The following is a 15,066-nucleotide window of genomic DNA, read 5'->3' as shown; positions in this document are numbered from 1 at the left end:
AGAAGCAGAGTGTATTCTAGCAAATTATGATTGTAAACTTTGAACTCAGAAATGGAAAAGATGACCTGTCATTTTGCCTTCTCTGTTGCTTCTGCTTTTCTGAATTAATGAGTCTTTTTTGTACAAGGTCTTCATTGGGGTCTACTATTAGGACAGGTCATTGGGCTAGGTGTGGTGAGAAGGAATTGCTGAATATAATCATGCTAACTGATTTGATGGACAGCTGAACCAAATACACAAGGAAAGAAAGCTTGGTCATAGTCTCCATCCACCAGTGTGAACTACACTCAGCTCTGCTCTCTTGTGGCACAGAAGCTGGCTGGTTAGAGTGAAGCCCACACTCCATGTCTTTGCATAGAATCTATGGCAGCAAAGTCATTAGCAGTGTGATATTCAGGAGAAGGTGGTTAGGTGGTAGAAATGTCATTGAGACATCAGACATATCTTGGAAATATCTGCACAGGTCTCTGTGATGTTCTGGGTGTAATCTGTGAGTGAGCAAATGCATGGTGTGTTTCCTTGAACTTTGACTTGTAGGGAAGGTGAGCATTCTCTTGAATGAAGTAGCATTGTTTTGGGGGTGGTCTGTCAAAGCTGACTTTCTGTCAATACCTTTCCCTATGGCTCCAGATCTATAACAAAGAGAAATCAGTGGTTCTGATTATCTGGAACTGCACTGGTCCTAGTAACAACAGAGAGATCCATATCCCCAGGGACTCCTGACTACCTCCCTCCCAGCTGCCAAATGCCCAAAGGAAATCAGTGCTGATTTACTCTTTTCTAGGTAGCTGCATCCTCAGAGAGAGAGGCCCACTACAGGGCTTCTGTCCAAAGCCAACTCACCGCCCTGGGTCCAGAAGGCCTGATGGATGTACCCTAGTGAGAGAGGGGGCAGAGTTGTGGCAGATCTGCCCTCCTAAAACGTGGATTAATGCCAGGATTATGCCTCTAAACCCCACATCAAGGTGGGAGAGTGATTAGGAGCACCCAGACACATTCAGGGACCCCACATACCAGATTCTAGGAAGAAGCTGCTTATCTCTTGGTTGGGATGAGACCCAAAGAAGAAGAAGAAGAAGGAGAAGAAGAAGAAGAAATAAAGATATAAAATAAAATTTTAAAAAATGAGGATCCCTGGGATGTTGAGAGTGGGTAGGAGAATAAACGTGGACATTATTCCTCTTAAAACTCCCAGTTTAGAAATGCTCTTGAACACCTGTTATTCTACAGATACCTGGTTCTTTCCCAACAATTGGTTCTGTGATCCAGGGGACATCATTAATTGTGTTAAGTGCCCATTATCTGCAGAACAACAGCCACATAGCATAGGGAGGTTTAGAGACACAGGAACTTAAATATCCACAAAGAAAGAGATTAAATGAGGAAAATCATAAAGCAAAATGTGACCAGGATTTCAAGCACAGGGAGTTTATTTGGGAAGTGATGGTAGAAAGCAAAAGTGAGGGGCAGGAAGAACAAGACAAAGAAGCAAGAAAAACCAGTACATGCCTGTGTTTTCAAGGCCATGGGGCCACCACCAAAAATTCTGAGAAGTATTTAATCTCCCAGAATTGTCTGGGAGAAGATAGGAGGCTGGGCCATTTAACCACATGTCCAGGCCGAGCTTGTAACATGCAGGCAGAGGGTAGCACCCACCTATAATCCCAGTGACCCAGAAAGCTGAGGCAGGAAGAGCACAAGTTCCAGTCCAGCCTGGGCAACTTAGCAAGACCCTTCCTCAAAAAAAAAAAAAAAAAAAAAAAAAATATATATATATATATATATATATATATATATATATATGAGTCTGGGGATGTGGCTTAGTAGTTAAGCACCCCTGGGTTCAATCCCCAGTACCCAAAACAAAGAAACATGGCAGGCAGAATCAGAGGAGGCTCTGTGGCCAGCTCAGTAAAGCTTCTAGGTGTGTGCATTTGATGGAATGTTGTTGACAGTTTGGCTTTCCCAGAACTGTGCAATCAGCTGCAGCTGAAGTGAGAGCCCCAACTGTCTGCTACAGAAGGATCAGTCCTACCAGATGAAGAGAACCAGGGAGTGAGGGAAACACCACTGGCATCTGACCCAGAGATCAGAGAAGACTCTGGGAAGGCTTCCAGGAAGAATTGGCTTCTAAGAGGAGGTAGAACTAGGTGGATGAAAGAAAGCAGGTCGAGATGAACTGCAAGTTTTGCAGTTCAGGACTGTAAAGCATAAGTAACAAGGGCAGATATGACCAGAGAAGGTCGAGATGGACTTCACAAGTTTAGACTTTATTGTAAGAGCAGTAACAGGGTCAGGGAAGAGATACAAGCAGAAAGACAGGATAAGTTTGGGGTTTTAGAAAATTTGTCCTAAAAACAGCATATCAGTAGATGCCAGGTTAGGGCCATTGAATAAGGGGTGGGACAAAACAAAACCAGGAAGACTAGTGAAGAGTCCAAATTATCCAGGTGAAAGAGAGTCAGAACAGTAGCAGGGGAAGGGGAAAGTGAAAGATTTGAAACATTAAATTTCCATATCCCAGGGATGTTGCTCGGTGGTAGAACACTCACCTAGCATGGGTGAGGCCCCAGGTTTAATCCTAGCACCGGAAAGAAGGGAGGGAAGGAGGGAGGAATTTCTATATCCCCACTCTGCTGTGCTTGTGATAAAATTGTGTGTATGTGTAGGTTGTCATAAGGAATAGGTTATCTGGGAAATAAAAGTTTTAGAAATGCATTGAAAGCTCATAAAGAGCAATTTGGAGTTATCTTAAGCAAAGTAAAATGACTGTCAAAAATCTCTCCAGCAACTTTTTATCTTAGAGGCAAGACAGGGCAGTAAACTACACTGAGTCCAGGAAACCTCACTTCTCCTGGGTCCACATTTTCTATTGATTTGACCTTCGTTGTATCATTTAACCCCTCTGAACTTTATTTGTCCAGGTTCGTTAACACAAGGGTGATGGTGCGGGCCTGTTCTGAGTTGAGCCTAAGCTCAGCGTTAGTGGGGCATGACCACGAGGGAAGCTGACATCCTCTGGACCAAGGTTAATAGAATGAGAACGTTTAGGGCAGTTGTTTGGCCTCAGAAGTCTTGTGTTTAGTCTGTAACTGTCCTGTTGGCTCTCGCCAGGGTACACGTGGGGTTTCATAATGGGTTGGAGGGGATACTAGGTCATACTAGGTCTAACTCAGATGCACTGTCCCAGGCTGTAATGAGGGTCAGATGAGACAATGGCTATGAAAGCACTGAGAGATGGAGCACTGTGATATTACTCATAGGTTTTTTGAATATATATTCAATTCACTTTATTTTATTTATTTATTTATTTTTGTGGTGTGGGGGATTGAACCCAGGTCCTTATGCATGCAAGGCAAGCACTCTACCAACTGAGCCATATCCCCAGCCCAGCTCATAGTTTTTAAATATTTTAACTCTTGCATATCTCCATGAGGCAGAAAATAATTTCCAGTTTTCTACCTGCTGGTAGATAACTTGTTTTAGTTTCATAAAAAGACCAAAAGCTATGTTTCTTCCATAGTTCCTTCCCCACCCCACCCCGGAACCATCTTCTTACAAAGTAGCTGCCCCTCTGTTTTTCTTATTTTTATCTAATACATGTAACATTGACTAGAAACATTTGACCTGCCAAGGCTTGAATTGGGCATGTGGGGTTTCTCCCTCAGCCCTTGATAGCATCACCAGCAACCAGAGCACGGGATATACGTTCCCTGCTTTCAGGGTGAGATGTTCTCCACACTCCTGGGAAAAACCAGGCCCGACTCATAGGGTTGAAAGGCAACTGACTTTAGATCCCTTTTATGGTACTGTGACTTCTTGCTCATCAGTGCTGGGAACTGGTTCTTACTCTTGAAAGAGCCCCCTGGGGCTTTAGAGCACAATAATGACAGTGACTCAGTAGCCAACATTCGTGGTACCTTGACCCTGTGCTGGGTGCTATTTTAGCCCTTTGCTTAGAAGATGCCACAGCCCATGAGTAAGCATTCACTTTGTCCCTTAGGAAACCAAGGTACATACACTTAATAACCAGCCTCTAGTCATTCAAGCAGAGCTGGAATTTGGACCTGAGCATGTGACTCCAAGGCCTTGCCTGAGTCCCACCACTCTCCTCCCTCTTTGCAAGCAGAGACCTGCCACACCAAGTACACAGAGGTCTGAAGAGGTTAGGGTTTCCTGTCTGCAGTGCCTCAGAGCAGTCAGAGATGTTAGGCAGGAAAAGCACATTAGAATTCTGCTCCACTTACACTGTTCTTCACACCAGGAAGGAAATACCCTAGTGTGAACATGGATTCCAGTAAGATAAATGCCTCCAATCCAGGGAGCCCTGTGCCCAACAGAAAATCTTAATCAAATGAACAGAGTTTTTAGCTAGGCACAGCAGCAACTGCCTGGGCAACTTAGTGAGACCCTGTCTCAAAATAACAGTAAAAAGACTGGGGTAGAGCACCCCTGAGTTCAACCCCAGTACTGTTACAATAAATTTTTAAAGAGAGAGAGGCATCAGAGTTTTTACGTATTTCATGTTTTCTCTTTCCTTAGGTTAAAAAGATCAAGTGGCATGAGCAGCCTTTTGGGGAAAATTGGATCCAAGAAGCAGAAAATGAGCACCCTTGAGAAGTCCAAATTGGACTGGGAGAACTTCAAGGAGGAGGAAGGGATAGGAGAAGAACTTGCCATCCATAATCGAGGGAAAGAGGGGTAAGAAGGAGTGGATTGGATTCCTTTGACCTCCACAGAACTCTGGATGAGTTATTACAGACACTCTGCCCAGCCTCAGCAAGCAGGAACTTTTCATGGTGAAGCGAAAAATGTGCTTTGATTTGTCAAGTGGCGCTCTGTGCTAACGTGGGGCAGGTCTCATCAGTGAGGAAGCCACCAGGGTGAAGGGAAGGAGGGAGGGTATGCTGGCAGCACTGCTCTGGGCCAGTCACATCTGCCAAGCTGAATTTGCTAAATCATAGCTCCAGTGAACCTCCAAGTCACATGGTTTATTCACATGGTCAGATCTGGCTCATGGCCGCAATATTGGCCTAGTCTGGACCATTGAGCCTTCTGGGAAAATAGTCATTCAAATACTTCAAAAGCAGAGCCAACAGAGAGTACTTAGGTGTTGTCACATTATTTTGAGGTTTTTTTGTTCAGTTTGGTTTTGGTTTGGTTCTTGTCATTGTGGCCCTAGATGGGGCTTCACCCTCACCTGTATGAGGCACAGACTCTCAGACAGCATTCCAGGCCTCCGCTTGAACCCCTCTCTCTTTACTTTGGAATACTGAGAGGGTGTCTGTGAACTGTTTGTTCAGTTGTAAAAGGGTCTCTTCCTTGTCATATTACTTTTCCTGATAATTGGATTTTAAAATGAGAAAGAAATGGGGTTCCACAAGGAACAGAGTTACAGTAGAAGCGTGTCTGTAGCCCCAGGTCAACATTCCCCACCCCTAACAGTGAAAGTGTTGATTGGCCTCTCCTACAGCTGAGGGTGCTCATCAGCCCCACCCTCACAGTAGGATCTCTGTCAGCACAGGAGGTAAGATGGAGGCTCATCTCCTTCACTGATAAAATTGGGATAATGATACCACTCCACCATGTGGTTGTGAGGATCTCATGAAATAACACATGTAAATACCTGCATTAAGTACAAATTATTCAGGCTATTAATAACCTAAATTATAATTAAGATGGGGGGGGGTTGGGTGGAGCCATATTTCTAAAATAGTCCTCAACATTTTTTGAATGAGTCTGAAAGCCAACCAATATGTTTTAAAATAAAAAAGTGCAAATGATTTTGTAAGCTTGTCCAGGGATCAGATCCAGGTCAGTGTGTTTAAGTGGAAAGCCTTAGTACAGAAGCAGGGGCACCAGCACTCCCCGGGGAAGGCCTGGGTGGAGTGAAGACAGAAATTGGTGTGGCTCTGACATCCGCCCAAACCTTTTCTCTCTGGTTCAGCTCTAATGACTCAGCTCCCTGCTATTCACTTTTTTTTTCCCCTCTTGTTCACGTTTGCACAAGGATATTAAGCTATACTTCCATGCTTCTCTTGAGTATTGATTATATGGGTTGGACATTGTTCACTCTGCTCAAGCCAACAGAGGTCTTATAAAAGTAAGGAATGGCACTATTGAAAATAAGGGAAAGTTAATAAAAGAAGAGAAAACAGGATTAAAAAGGACATCTTCCCAATAAGGACTTTTTCAGGTAGTGGAAAAAATGAATTAGGGAACAATTAATAGCATGCCACTGTTTTTAATTATATTTTTTATATATGTATGTATGTATGTATATGGTGCTGAGGATTGAACCCAGTACCTCACACATGCTAGGCACATGCTATACCTCTGAGCCATGACCCTAGCCCCTAGCATGCCACTTTTGTGTTCTGCTTTTCCCTCCTATGTCTGAGGCTCTTCTCCCCCCAACTACCACAACTAGATGATTCCAGAGGTCTGATTGTATTTTTCCAGTGCAGATCTGGTGACTTCTGTGCTCTGCCTTGGCTCTTCATGCCTGCCTTCTTCAGTGCACAGCTAACACCTCCGCTTACTAACCTTTCTCAACTCCTGCAGGCAGATTATTGAGGCCTGACTCCTACTCCAGGGAAGGGATTACAGCTCTGAGGCTCACCTTAGCTAAGCCTGAGAATGCCTTAGAACATTCCCCAAAGTTCAGGCAATAAAGCCACCCTGGATAGAACTGCTTTTGAACTGAGTCTAGAATAGGCAGATCAGAAATACCTATATCTTTCAATCACTCCTCAAGGGATTCTAATGCACAGCTGGGGTTCACAATCACTAGACCACAGAATCAAAATAATAGAGCCGAGAGCCAGACAACCAGTTGCTGGCTAAGCTTTCCCAGCACACACACAGCTAGAGAGCCAGCTTCAAAGTAGGTAATGTTGAGATGTGTGAACAGTACCAGCACTGAAAAGAGGGAAAGATGTTGACAAAATGAGCATACTGAGCCAGGTACAATGGCCTATGCCTATAATACTAACTGCTTGGGAAGTTGAGGCAGGAAGATGCAAGTTTGAAGACAGCCTGGGAAACTTAGCAAGATCTTGTCTCAATATAAAAAATAAAAAGATCTAGGCATGTAGCTCAGTGGTAGAGCACCCCAGGTTCAATCTCTAGTTCTGGGGGGAAAAAATGTATATACTGAAATTTCTAGAATAAGAACAGTATATATAATTTCTGAGTAAGGGATGGAGAAAAGATGGAATGTTGTATTTTTTTTTAAGTAATCAAAGAAGATAGATTAAAAAAAAAAAGAGTTACAGAACCAGGCCAGGCACAGTAGTGCATGTCTGTAATCCCAGCTACTTGAGAGACTGATACTGGAAGATTACAAGTTCAAGCCTGGGCAACCCTGTCTCAAAATAAAAAGGGCTGGGATATAACACAATGGTGGACCATTTGCATAGCATATGGGAGGTCCTGGGTTCACTAGTACTGGAGAAAGAAAGAAAGAAAGCTGAACACAGTGGTGCATGCCTATAACCCCAGCAGCTCAGGAGTCCAAGGTAGAAGGATTACAAGTTCAAAGCCAGCCTCAGCAACTTAGGCCCTAAGCAATTTAGTGAGACCCTGTCTCAAAATAAAAATGGCTAGGGCCAGGCGTGGTGGTGCACACCTGTAATCCCAGTAGCTGAAAGGCTGAGACAGGAGAATTGCGAGTTCAAAGCCAGCCTCAGCAAAAGCAAGGCATTAAGCAACTTAGTGAGACCCTGTCTTTCAGTAAAATACAAAATAGGCCTGGGGATGTCGCTCAGTGATTGAGTGCCCCTGGATTCAATCCCCAATACCAAAAAGAGGAAGGAAAGAAGGAGGGAAAGGAAAAGAAAAGGCAGGACAAAGAGGGAAGCACACAATAGAATGGTGGGTTTAAGACTAAATTTATTAATATTTTAATTAAGTAAACTAAATGCTCTAATTAAATAACAGATTAACAAATTAAATTTTAAAAACCAGGCTGGGGATATAGCTCAGTTTAGAAGGCTTGCCTTGCATGCACAAGGCCCTGGTTCATTCCTCAGCACCACAAAATAAATAAATAAACAGATAGATAAATTTTAAAAACCCAGCAAACTGTTTGGTGTTTTAAAGACATTTGCCCCAAATATAGTATGTAGGACTATTGAAAATTTAAAAATGGAGAAAATAAATCATGCAAATATTAATCATGAGAAAGCTGGTGTAGCCATAGTAATATTAGACAAAATAGATTTTAGGTAAAAACATTACCAGAAATAAAGGAGTCTCTTTGTGATAAAAACATCCACTTCATCTGGGAAATATAACAGTTTAAATTGGAGTGTGCCATTTGGCATTACCTCCTGAAGCTCCACATAGTCATTTCCCTGTAATTCTGCAGTTCTATTCCTAACTTATTCCCAACAGAAAATCAGTTATATATTCTCTAAAAGACACATGTGACTATGCAAGTAAAATGTGATCTCTTCACTCTATGGGATGCTATTCAGCAATGGAAATGAACATGGATAAATTACAATAACAAAAGCAAAAAGAGCTTTATGATTCCATTTAGGCGATGGTCAAAAACAGGCAAAAGCTATATGTTCATTAGGTCAGTTGGTGAAAGAAGCAAGTCACAAAAGAATACACCCAGTGCAATTCTGTTTACATCAGATTCGGAAGCAGGCACAACTAAGCTTTAATCTTGAAGAAACAAAAAAACTTGAAAGCAAGAAAATGAGGTCCCAAGTCCTGCACAAGCTTATCACACCTGGTTAGTTTGGAGGTGTGGGGTAGGAATTGTGCAGGGGCCTCAAGGCAGGCAGCCTTTTACCCCTTGACTCAGTGACATCCATGTCGGCACTTGTTTTATAATGATTCATTTGCCTTGCTCTGTGGGGCAGCGGGGTGGGGTGCTGGAGACTGAACTTAGGGTCATGGACATGGTAGGCAAGAGCTCTACCACTGTGCTATATCCTGGGCCCCTTTTATTTTATTTGGTTATCTCAACCTCCTGAGTAGCTGGGATTACAGGCAAGCACCACCACACCCAGCTGCCTCGCCCATTTCATGAACTCTTCTATTCATGGGTTATATTTACAATAAATAGATTTCAAATCTTGGCCCTGCCACCCACCTGCCATGGGTACTAGCCCCAGTTTATTCATCAAAAAAGTGGAAATTCTTTAATATAACTCTCAGGATCCTTGTGGGAATTAAGTAAGTTGGGAAAATGCCTGGCATGTTTATAAATAGGAGCTCCCTCTCTTTGTCTGGCCCCTAGTCCTCTGCTCAAATTTCTTTTCCCACCTGCCATTACTGACCACACCAAGACTCGGGCCTTCCTGGAAAGCTAGATGCTTCATCCATTTAATTCTGTGCCAACTCTTCAGGAATTTTTTCCACATCAGTAAGAAGTAGAGCTTTGAGACATCTTCTTTTACTCTCCCTGACTGGCTTTTCTCTCTTTGCTGAGCTTTTCAACTTGGGGATCTGGGCCCTGAGCAGCCATTTCTTCTCCCCAGGGAAGCTCACTTTCAAGTTTCAAGACTTGGCTACCATTTTCTGCTGATGGATTAAAAAGCACACTATCGCCTCCCTTGACTGGTATCCCCCCCCCCTGACTGCTCCACTGAGCTCCAGACTGAGGTGGCATCTCCATATGATGTCCAACGCACATATCAATGTCCAGAACCAAATACTTGGTCTCTCTCCATAAATGAACTCCCTCCCTCAGACTTCTCAGAAAAATGCCACCATCACTGTCCAGCTACTGTTAGAAGAAAACTGGGTCATCGTCCCCGATTTCTTATTTTCACCACACCCAGCAAGTCTAGTTGGTGCTTCTGTCCCATCAAAGTATTTCAGCCCATCCTTCTTTGTGTGATTCCCCCCAACCCAGTGTCAGCTAAAGATCCCTGATCTGTCCCCCCGCCTCTTCCTCGACCTTTTCATCCCTTCTCCCCCTGCCGCTGAAATGATTGTTTAAAAATAGAGACCATTTTCATCTCCCTGCAGAAAGCCCTGCAGTAGCACTTCCAATCAGGGTTTGTCTCCTTGGCCAGACCCTCCCTGAGCCTTTCCCTGCCCACTTCTGCCTCTTCTCCCCTGCTTGCTGGAACTTGGCCTTACTGCTATCCTGTAGCACTCCTCCCCGAGAAGGCTTTGGTTTGCCATCCAAGACTTGACTGGGACACCACTCTCTAGAATAGCCCCTTGCCCCCTCAATCACATCACCCTCTTTAATTTTTCCCATTGCATTTATTGGCTAATTCATGTTGTTTTTTGATTCATTTTTAGTAACCCTCCAGAGCAGGATCTTGTTCCCAACTCTGCACCAGCACCCAGAACAGCCCCCATCCCAGAGCAGGTGCTGCACCATTGTGGTATCTAAATGCCTGTTTCGCTAGCTAGTAAATAGCCGTGACTTTGTTTGGCGGCCTAATAGGATTAGCACTAGCCACCCAGAAAAGATGGGCATAATACATCAGAATGATGTCTCCACCCAGGCACCTTTTTCAGTCAGCAATTTGGTTGAAATGCTTGTGCCAGAGCCAGTTGTCTGCCCAGCAAGGAATTTCTGCTTTTTCTCTGAGCCTCAGCCTCTAGGCCCATGCAGCACTCCAGACGTGTCAGCAGACCCCCCTGGGTGTTGAGTGTGGTTTCCTCTAGGCCGCACACGAGTTTCCTGGTGGTGTTCAGCAGCAGCAGTTCAGTATCTGCCAATGCCAAGGCAGAGGCCAGCAGGCTTAGGGGAGGGGACCAATGAATGCACAGAAAGAAGAAAAACACAGCTTGGTCATTACTGCTGCTATCCGTCCAATCAATTTGAAGGTCAAGGAGCTTGTGATTGGAAGCCAGGTGTCTGTGATTCAGAGAGGCCTGAAAAAGAAGGCACCAGTGAAAATAATATTCGAAAGAATCTCTCTCCATGACCTTCAGGAGTCCTCTTCTAGAGCCATCACAGCCGTGAGGTGGTACAGGAAGAAAGCAGTGGAGAAGAAACTGAATTAAAACCATCGCCCTTTGAGTCTGGCCCTCAAAATGTTTGCGAGTTAGGTCCTGGGTCGGTATGGGCATGCCTGTGCCATGTTGGGCAGTTTGCTTCTTTCAGTTGCATTTCTCAGGGCAGAAAATTCTCAGTACATCAATCCCAGAGCTTTATTCTAGGAACTGAAGTTTACCCCCTTTCATCCCATGTTGGTGCTGCCCCCCGAATGCTTACTTGGGGAACTGAATGCTGGCTCTGCTTGGACAGCCTAATAATTGATGCAGCCCTGCCAGGTAGCGCACACCTATAATCCCAGCCACTCAGGAGGCTGAGGCAGGAGGATCACAAGCCAGCCTGAGTAACTTAGCAAGACCCTGTCTCAAAATAAAAAAGAAAAAGGGATGGAAGTTTAGTTCAGTGGTAAAGCACTTGCCTAGCATTCATGAGGTTCTGGGTTCAATCCCTAGTACCACAAAACAATAATGATGATGATGATGATAATAACACAATTGCCCTGTGAGTTACCTGTGCATGCTTCAGGTTGCCCTGCCCTCCCCATGCTCCTCCTCCTGACCAGTGTGCAGTAATAAGATGACCATATGACAGAGATTTCAGAGATCATCTTGCCATTGCCCCCAGCTCTGCCCACCCTTAAAGCTCACTGATCCCTAGAAGGGTGGGTTCCCAGACAGGAGATATCAACATCTTCCCTGGTAGCATGCCTTCTCTCTTATTCACATTCCCATGTCTCTCTCCCTCCCCATTGTCCTGGATTTCAGGGAAATTGTGGCAGAAAAGTAATTTGGGTTAGAAGATTCAAAAGATGTCAGAGCCTGTTGAGTCTAACCTGGTTTTAAAAGGAAAAACTAGAAACCCCTTAGGTTCTTGATACTATTAACATATTTTGTTAATGAAAATAAAGAGCTGTCACTTCTTAAATGGGCCACAAAGACAAAAACAGCAGGAAAGAATGATGCACCCCTAACCTAGGCTTCCCTATGGACTGGGCTTAATCAGGCTGACCCCCAGGAGGACTGGGCACAGGCCAGAAAAACACCAAGACAGAAAATGTGCAGAAGCCAGGATTCCCATTGCATCGTCCGACGGCAGGTCTGTTCTGGGACTGTGACCCACTTAAAATGCCTGAAAACTCTTGAGGCCTAGGTGAAGTGAAATAGGTGAACACAGGTGGCTTCCCAAGAGCCTTTGCCCTTTCTGGAGCATTCACTGTCTGAGTTCTGTGCCGGCTGCCCAGGTTCTGAGGCCATTTACAGGGCAGTCAAGTCAGAAACGGGAAGCAAGAATCCTGGAATCCAGATCAACTAGCATAGCTATTTTTTCATTTTATTGTTTACAAAGCACGATTCACAGTTTAATTGTTTTGTCAAAGACATATTGTCATTTTTACTCCTGTTTCTCCAAGAAGAAAAAATAAGGCACAGAAAATTAAGTATCTTGCCCAAAAGTACAGAGTCAGCCATGGAAGCACCTTTCCTGTCTCTTGGCCATGGGGGAGTTGTGTCTGATAGAAGTTTTCTTCATGGTCAGCTTTTGGCAGTAAACCAAGGCTGTCACAGATCCTGTTAGCAGCTGCTGATAGTGTGAACAGGGGAATCAAGTCGCCCGCCTTGATGGCCTTTGTCTGGCTCGCCCTTGAGAATTCAGCTGCATCCTGCACATGTGCCCCTCACTGCTGTCTGAGGCCTTCCCTAAGCCTCAATTCTGCCTGTACCCGCCTGTTTCATGCCCATCCTGGGCTTTTCACTCAATGGTCTCAAGGCGGCTGGACCCAGCACAGCTTCCAGGAACCCTCAGTGGGGGTATCACTTCCTCTTTAAAGGAAAGTCAGGGAGAAGACCACAAATGCTCAAAGCCTCATACTTCCTCCTCCTTCCCCTTCCTGATCTCTCAGCCAGATAGCCCTGGGAGTTCTCTTGAAACCCTCCCTCTGTTACCCTTGCTCCCGCAGACGTTGGCAGCAGAGTAGTCTCTTGCTGAGGATCATCCCTCTGCACATGGATGGCTCTTCTGCCAGGGCAGTTAAAACACTTTATCCTCAAGACCCTGATTCCCATGTAGCCAGCTTCCCCCAGGCCCATGGTGCAGGCATGATTGGTTGCATCAGGAGGAAGGCCTTGGTCTGTTTTTGTTAGCAGCCACCTCTTGTGAACCTTGGTCTTTTAGTGATAGAAGTGAGTTATTTAGTTGTGTGACTACTCTTCACCACTCCAGGCTCTCTACTTTCTCTTGATTAGAAGTCCACAATATCTGCAGCTTTCCTCCCTACAAGGTATCTAAAATTTAATTTAACTGGGCAACTTGTATTTTCAGTTGCTAAATCTGACAGCGTTGAGCCTGGGGCTTATGTCAAGTTTAACAGTGGCCCTGCCCTAGTGTTTCCAGCCGTTACATCCTTGTTGACAGTTTTAACACAGCACCTCAGTTCCTGATCCAGCCAGGTGGTGGCTACTAGTTGCTGATAGCACACATCCCAACTTGGGCCATCTGTTGTCCTCTAGAACCCTGATGGAAGCTGGCTTCCTAAAATGTTGGTGGCAGCGCTAGCTACTATTTTATTGAGTGCCTGCTCTGTGCCAAGCATTGGGTGTAGATTTTTTCTTGAGTCCTCTCTGCAGCCCTTCAGAGTAGAGAGGATTTGTCTGTCTTATGTGTCTTGCCCAGAGTCACACAGCTAATGAGTGACAAGACTCACAGTCAGCTTCTTCTGGCCTCAGAGCCTGCAGTTTCTGGCCAGCATTTGGTACTAGATGTAGAGTTAATGGCCACAGATGTAACTGGTTAGCAGGTAGGATGGACCTCGCTTCACAGGATGCTGTGGGGAGGGAAAGCAAAGCCTGAACTCAGCAAAGGAGCACAGGTTCCTGAACCTGGTAACATTCTCACATAAATGTAACAACCTTGTAGCCACAGATGCACATTTTCCACAGTGCAACAAAAGAAAAATTAGTGCAGAGATTCAATTATGTCTCCCATTTTCAATGGCAATTTTTCTCTCTCAATAGATTAATTAGCAGCAGAGATCTCCTCCCCCCAGGCAAATTGCAGCAGACATTATAGCAAGAAGGTGTATTAAAATGCAGCTGTGGTTCATTCAGCAGCCAGCCTCACTGGTGCCTGCCTGCTTTGGCCTGTCCTCCTCACACCCTGTCTTGGAGGACCGAGGGAGATCTGGGCCACTGACCTGATCCCAAATTAGAAGCAGAGTGCCAACCTCCTAAGAGGACCCTGTGTGGACCACAGGTAGAGGCACTCAGTCTTGTTCCTTAGTGGAATTTGGGGAAGAGCCTCTCCTGTTACCTAGCAGAAGCAACCTGGCCCCAAACTGTGTGGAAGATGCCAGGGAGAGCAAAGGATGGTGGGAAGGAAAGAGCTAAATGCAATTAAATAGCCTCTAAAGAGTGCACTCTATAAATCTCAGCTTGCTTTACTCAGTAGGTCTTAGGACATTTTCTGTCCTATTTCTTCCATTTTCAAATGGTATCTTTGTGTGTTTTGAGATATACACAAAATATGCATAGCTTTCTCTCATCACGAAACCAACACATTGCCACGACTGAAGAAATGTGGAATCACCTTGTCACTATGAAAAAAAACAAGGCTCACCTAGCATTGCCCAGCCTGTGTGCTCCCTCTGGTTTGTACTAAGCTGGTGTTATTTCTTTTTGCTTTAAAAGTCTGTTACAAAGGTGTAGTGTTTTCCTACTTCAGTGCCTCTAGTTACTTTCCATTGATAAGCCGTTGCCTTGTCCTTTCCTTTTTAAAAGTTTTCTTTCAGGCCTGGGGATGTGGCTCAAGCGGGAGCGCGCTCGCCTGGCATGCGTGCGGCCCGGGTTCGATCCTCAGCACCACATACCAACAAAGATGTTGTGTCCGCCAAGAACTAAAAAATAAATATTAAAAAAATTCTCTCTAAAAAAAAAATAAAAAAAAAAAATAAAAGTTTTCTTTCATGTCTGAACCAGAATCATCTCTGGTATAGACCAAATGGAGTGGTTTGAATGTCACTGACAGGCTAGGCACCAGCTGGGCTCATCTGCATGTGATTGCTGTACAGCCTGGTTTATCCCTAAGGGTCAGGACAA

At 44.7% G+C, this 15,066-nt stretch overlaps 1 protein-coding gene across 2 annotated transcripts in view; it reads left to right on the top strand.

Annotated features, from left to right (window-relative positions):
• The window catches only part of Cfdp1 (craniofacial development protein 1), a 110,862-nt gene that overhangs the window by 95,437 nt on the left and 359 nt on the right, over positions 1-15,066 (top strand). For both annotated transcript variants that reach the window (XM_046434456.2, XM_046434455.2), the window contains exon 6: positions 4,543-4,701. In XM_046434456.2, coding sequence (XP_046290412.1) covers positions 4,543-4,701 — 159 coding nt within the window. The remainder of the gene's footprint in view (positions 1-4,542; positions 4,702-15,066) is intronic.

Source organism: Marmota monax, unplaced genomic scaffold (genome assembly GCF_021218885.2).
Source record: "Marmota monax isolate L192 unplaced genomic scaffold, Marmota_monax_Labrador192_F-V1.1 WCK01_AAM20220418_F8-fsc00024, whole genome shotgun sequence".
Taxonomy (NCBI): Eukaryota; Metazoa; Chordata; class Mammalia; order Rodentia; family Sciuridae; genus Marmota; species Marmota monax.
The sequence above is the reverse complement of the archived record's forward strand: the minus strand, read 5'-3'. Positions and strand labels throughout refer to the sequence as shown.